Here is a 3,413-nt window from a genome sequence, read left to right on the forward strand (position 1 = left end):
AAGCTATTCTATTCTATTCTATTCTATTCTATTCTATTCTATTCTATTCTATTCTATTCTATTCTATTCTATATAGTCCTAATGACACATGTATTCAGGGAAAATAACTCACACCTGTAGCTGTGGGATGGACTATGCTGGGCCTCAGACGAAACCAGTTTAAGTTGGTCGAAAATTGTTCAATTTAACCAGCTACCCTCAGCTAGTTATTGACTTGACAAATATCACTATACTGACGTCTTAAAGATATATACTGTAATATAGTATTCCATTTAAAAGTAATCATCTGTAATTTTGCTTATTGGGTGATTGCTTTCTTCATGATCAACCCCTCTAAGAAAACCAGAATTGTAATCATATCTGAAGTTACTGAAGACATTATTCATTTTAAAAGTTTAAGCAACTAACTTAACTTTTACGTTTATATAAGCAAGTTGACTAATCAGCCTCCACAAATCAGCTTCAAAATCAGGATGATATATATGGTCAGGTTATATAAATAAAACATAAGGTCGCTTATCACCGAGGATTAATAGCAGACAATTCTAAATGAATCACACACTGAAAGATAACAAGAGATCAGCCACTTTTATTTAGAAAGAGTCCCAAAAAATAAACAAGTTAGCACACATTCCATATCCAAAATGTCAGTGGAATAGTCTGAATATGCAATGAAATTGATTAGCAACTACGGTATATGTTTCTATAGTTGATTACAAAAAACAACAGTGATAATAGTATAGTTTATCTCCCTGCTGGATGCAGTGGAGGGCTCTTCGTAGGTTGATTTCAAAGGGGGAAAAAAAAGACAAAATAAAACATGAAGTACAATTAGAAGTGCTTGTCTGTGTAATTTCTGTAAGTATTGTACTGTGTGACTGCATAACTAAAAAAAAAATGTTTCAGAAGAAGTAATCAAATGCAGTATTTAATGGAAGCAAAGTAGTTCTGACAAGGGGATATCATTTTTCATGTTTTCACTTTTTATATAAAATATATGTTTATATGTATATATTGTATATATGTCTTACATTGTATTTCCAATTTCAAACAGTTAACCTCACAACTTCAACAATAAAATGAAAATGAATGTTTGGCAGTAATGAAATAAACTTATGTAGTATTTGCGGCAACAACATGCAACTGGTGCTACTTCATTGTCAGATCAATGCAAAATACATGGAGACTGGAAAACAAAGCGAAAAGGCTATTGTATTAGCACTGTCATTGCCACCAACTGTACATCTAGTTACAAAAGTTACAGAATGTATCAGAATCATTTACATTCACTGAGATGACAGTGAGTGAGTATATTAAGACTATATTTATATCTACTGGCACTAGAATTTGGCACTCTTACTTATTTGGCATTTGAAACCATCACGTAAACCATGTGGATGTGGATGCCTCTTTTTGATGTCACTTCAAGATGTGATGCAGTAATACCATACCATACTATTTTTTTGTTTATTGTTTTCCATTCATGGCATGTAAACAGATTAATTTCCTCTTGAAAAGTAGAACGACGACCCTGGTCCTCATCAGAAAAAATACAAACAGCAAAAGCACTGAAGCAAACGAAGAGACAAAAGTGTAAAGCAAAATTGCTGCACCGACTCTAACAAGAAAAACATAGAAGGATTGATTCCAAATGTCAAGCATTGACATATATTCCATATCAACACCAAATGTTAAAGAATAAAATATACAGGAAAGTTTAGAATAGGAATTAATTACATGATTTCAACATCTCACCCCCATATGCAATGTATTTGGCTTTAAAAATATGGAACTAGAAGCTGTTTAGTATTTTTTCTTTCTTTATATTCACACATTAAGATGTTTATATCCAACCAGTATGTAAGCAAGTTTATTTAAAAGCTATTTCGTGAAAATACATAAAAATATTTTTTTTTCAATAAACAGTTTTTTTTTGCAGATTTTCTTAGAAAAAAAAGACAATTTCACATCTTAATGCAGATGATATCAAGTGTGCTTGAAAATCCTGTTTGGCGGTGGTGGTGGCTACGGAAACGGTGTGTTTTTGACAACATCTTCCCCTCACACTCCTCACACACACACAGTTGAGATGACTGAATCTCCGACTACAAGAAGCAGCTGTTGCCGTCAATCAAGCCCTCGCTTCCATCTCAGTCCAGTTCTGACAGATAGATAGGAAAGCATGGTGTCACCATTTTAGAAAAAGAAAAAAAAACAGAGCCACCCTTTTATATTCCAAAATGGAATTCCTTCCAGAATGGGAGGCATTTTATATGGTGAGAAATAGAGACAGAGAGCAACAATACAAGTCTTTGTGATAGACAAAATGAAGCCTCCATCTCCTACCTTTCCTTTTTCACCACACAGACAAAAAGAAAAGCGCCAGAACAGGAGCAGGGTGGGAAGGACAACAACAAAAAAACAAAAAAATCGCTCTATTGAAACCATTGTAAGGCACTCAGAAGTTTCTCGTTGATCAGGACAGATCTGTCAGGCTGACGTTTAGTCCCATGTCAGGTCTCACGTACGGGACAGCGTGGACAGCTTTAGGAAACTCTGGAGTCATCACCCGACCATTCTCCCCAGTACTCCCTGTGACGGAAAGTCTTGCTTTATTCCTCATGGCATCCCCAAAGGTCATCTACAAAAACACACAAAGTCACATGTGCACGCAGACGCAGGCCAGCGCAGTCATTATCACATCCACACACACAAGGGTGCATACACAAACAAGGAAGCGACACGTTAGACAGGTCAGAGTATCATCACATCCATAAGCTTAAAAATGTATATATGTTTAAAACATGAGAATGTCGATGAGAACTAAATATGACATCTATGGGTAACACAATGCAAAATGCGAATGATCATGTGAAGGCTTCTGCATGGTCATTGCAAGCATTATTGTTGAAATGTGTTACTAGGACAGAGGTATTAACAAGCATGGCCATCAACAGTCATACATGAAAATGGTTTCAAATAGCAAGGAAACTTAAATGGACGAACACAGTTTTAAGCTTTAAAAAAGGGGGGATATCTCTCTCTCTCATTAAATCATAAGTCACCAGTACATACGATCCTTTGGCCAACCTCTTCATTCACTAACACTGAAGGATGGAACGGATGGAGCCAAAAAGCGTGCAGTTGGGGGGAATTTATGAAAACCTCGTTCCCTACCCCCTAAATTTTTACACTTTCGATCCCATATACGTTGTAACCTTCCTTATAAGTTGCAAAATTCTGTGAATTCTGCGAGGAAGTTGGGTTAATATTCTGTGCATTCTTTGCCACCTTCATTCGTTTCGCCTCGGCTCGGGACTTGTAACAGAACTCAATCAAGGCCACCAGCATGGCCAAACCGAGTCCTCCGACCAGAATGTAGAAGACCCCAGCCACGTTGCTCAGGCTGAGGG

The 3,413-nt window shown here is 36.6% G+C and overlaps 1 protein-coding gene across 6 annotated transcripts in view; it reads right to left on the reverse strand.

The window, feature by feature from the left end:
• Positions 1-569: 569 nt before the first annotated feature.
• gria2b (glutamate receptor, ionotropic, AMPA 2b) overlaps positions 570-3,413 on the reverse strand; it is a 54,090-nt gene continuing 51,246 nt past the window's right edge. For 2 of the 6 annotated variants that reach the window (XM_023279871.3, XM_023279870.3), the window contains exons 15-16: positions 3,292-3,413; positions 570-2,641 (exon numbers count right to left, since the gene is read on the reverse strand). The exon at positions 3,292-3,413 is cut by the window's right edge and continues 13 nt beyond it. In XM_023279871.3, coding sequence (XP_023135639.2) covers positions 2,477-2,641; positions 3,292-3,413 — 287 coding nt within the window. In that variant the 3' untranslated portion in view covers positions 570-2,476. Of the gene's footprint in view, positions 2,642-3,177 lie in introns of those variants that run through there. The other 4 variants (XM_023279875.3, XM_023279873.3, XM_023279872.3 and 1 more) reach the window with 4 other exon arrangements.

This window comes from Amphiprion ocellaris, chromosome 13 (assembly GCF_022539595.1).
Source record: "Amphiprion ocellaris isolate individual 3 ecotype Okinawa chromosome 13, ASM2253959v1, whole genome shotgun sequence".
Classification (NCBI taxonomy): Eukaryota; Metazoa; Chordata; class Actinopteri; family Pomacentridae; genus Amphiprion; species Amphiprion ocellaris.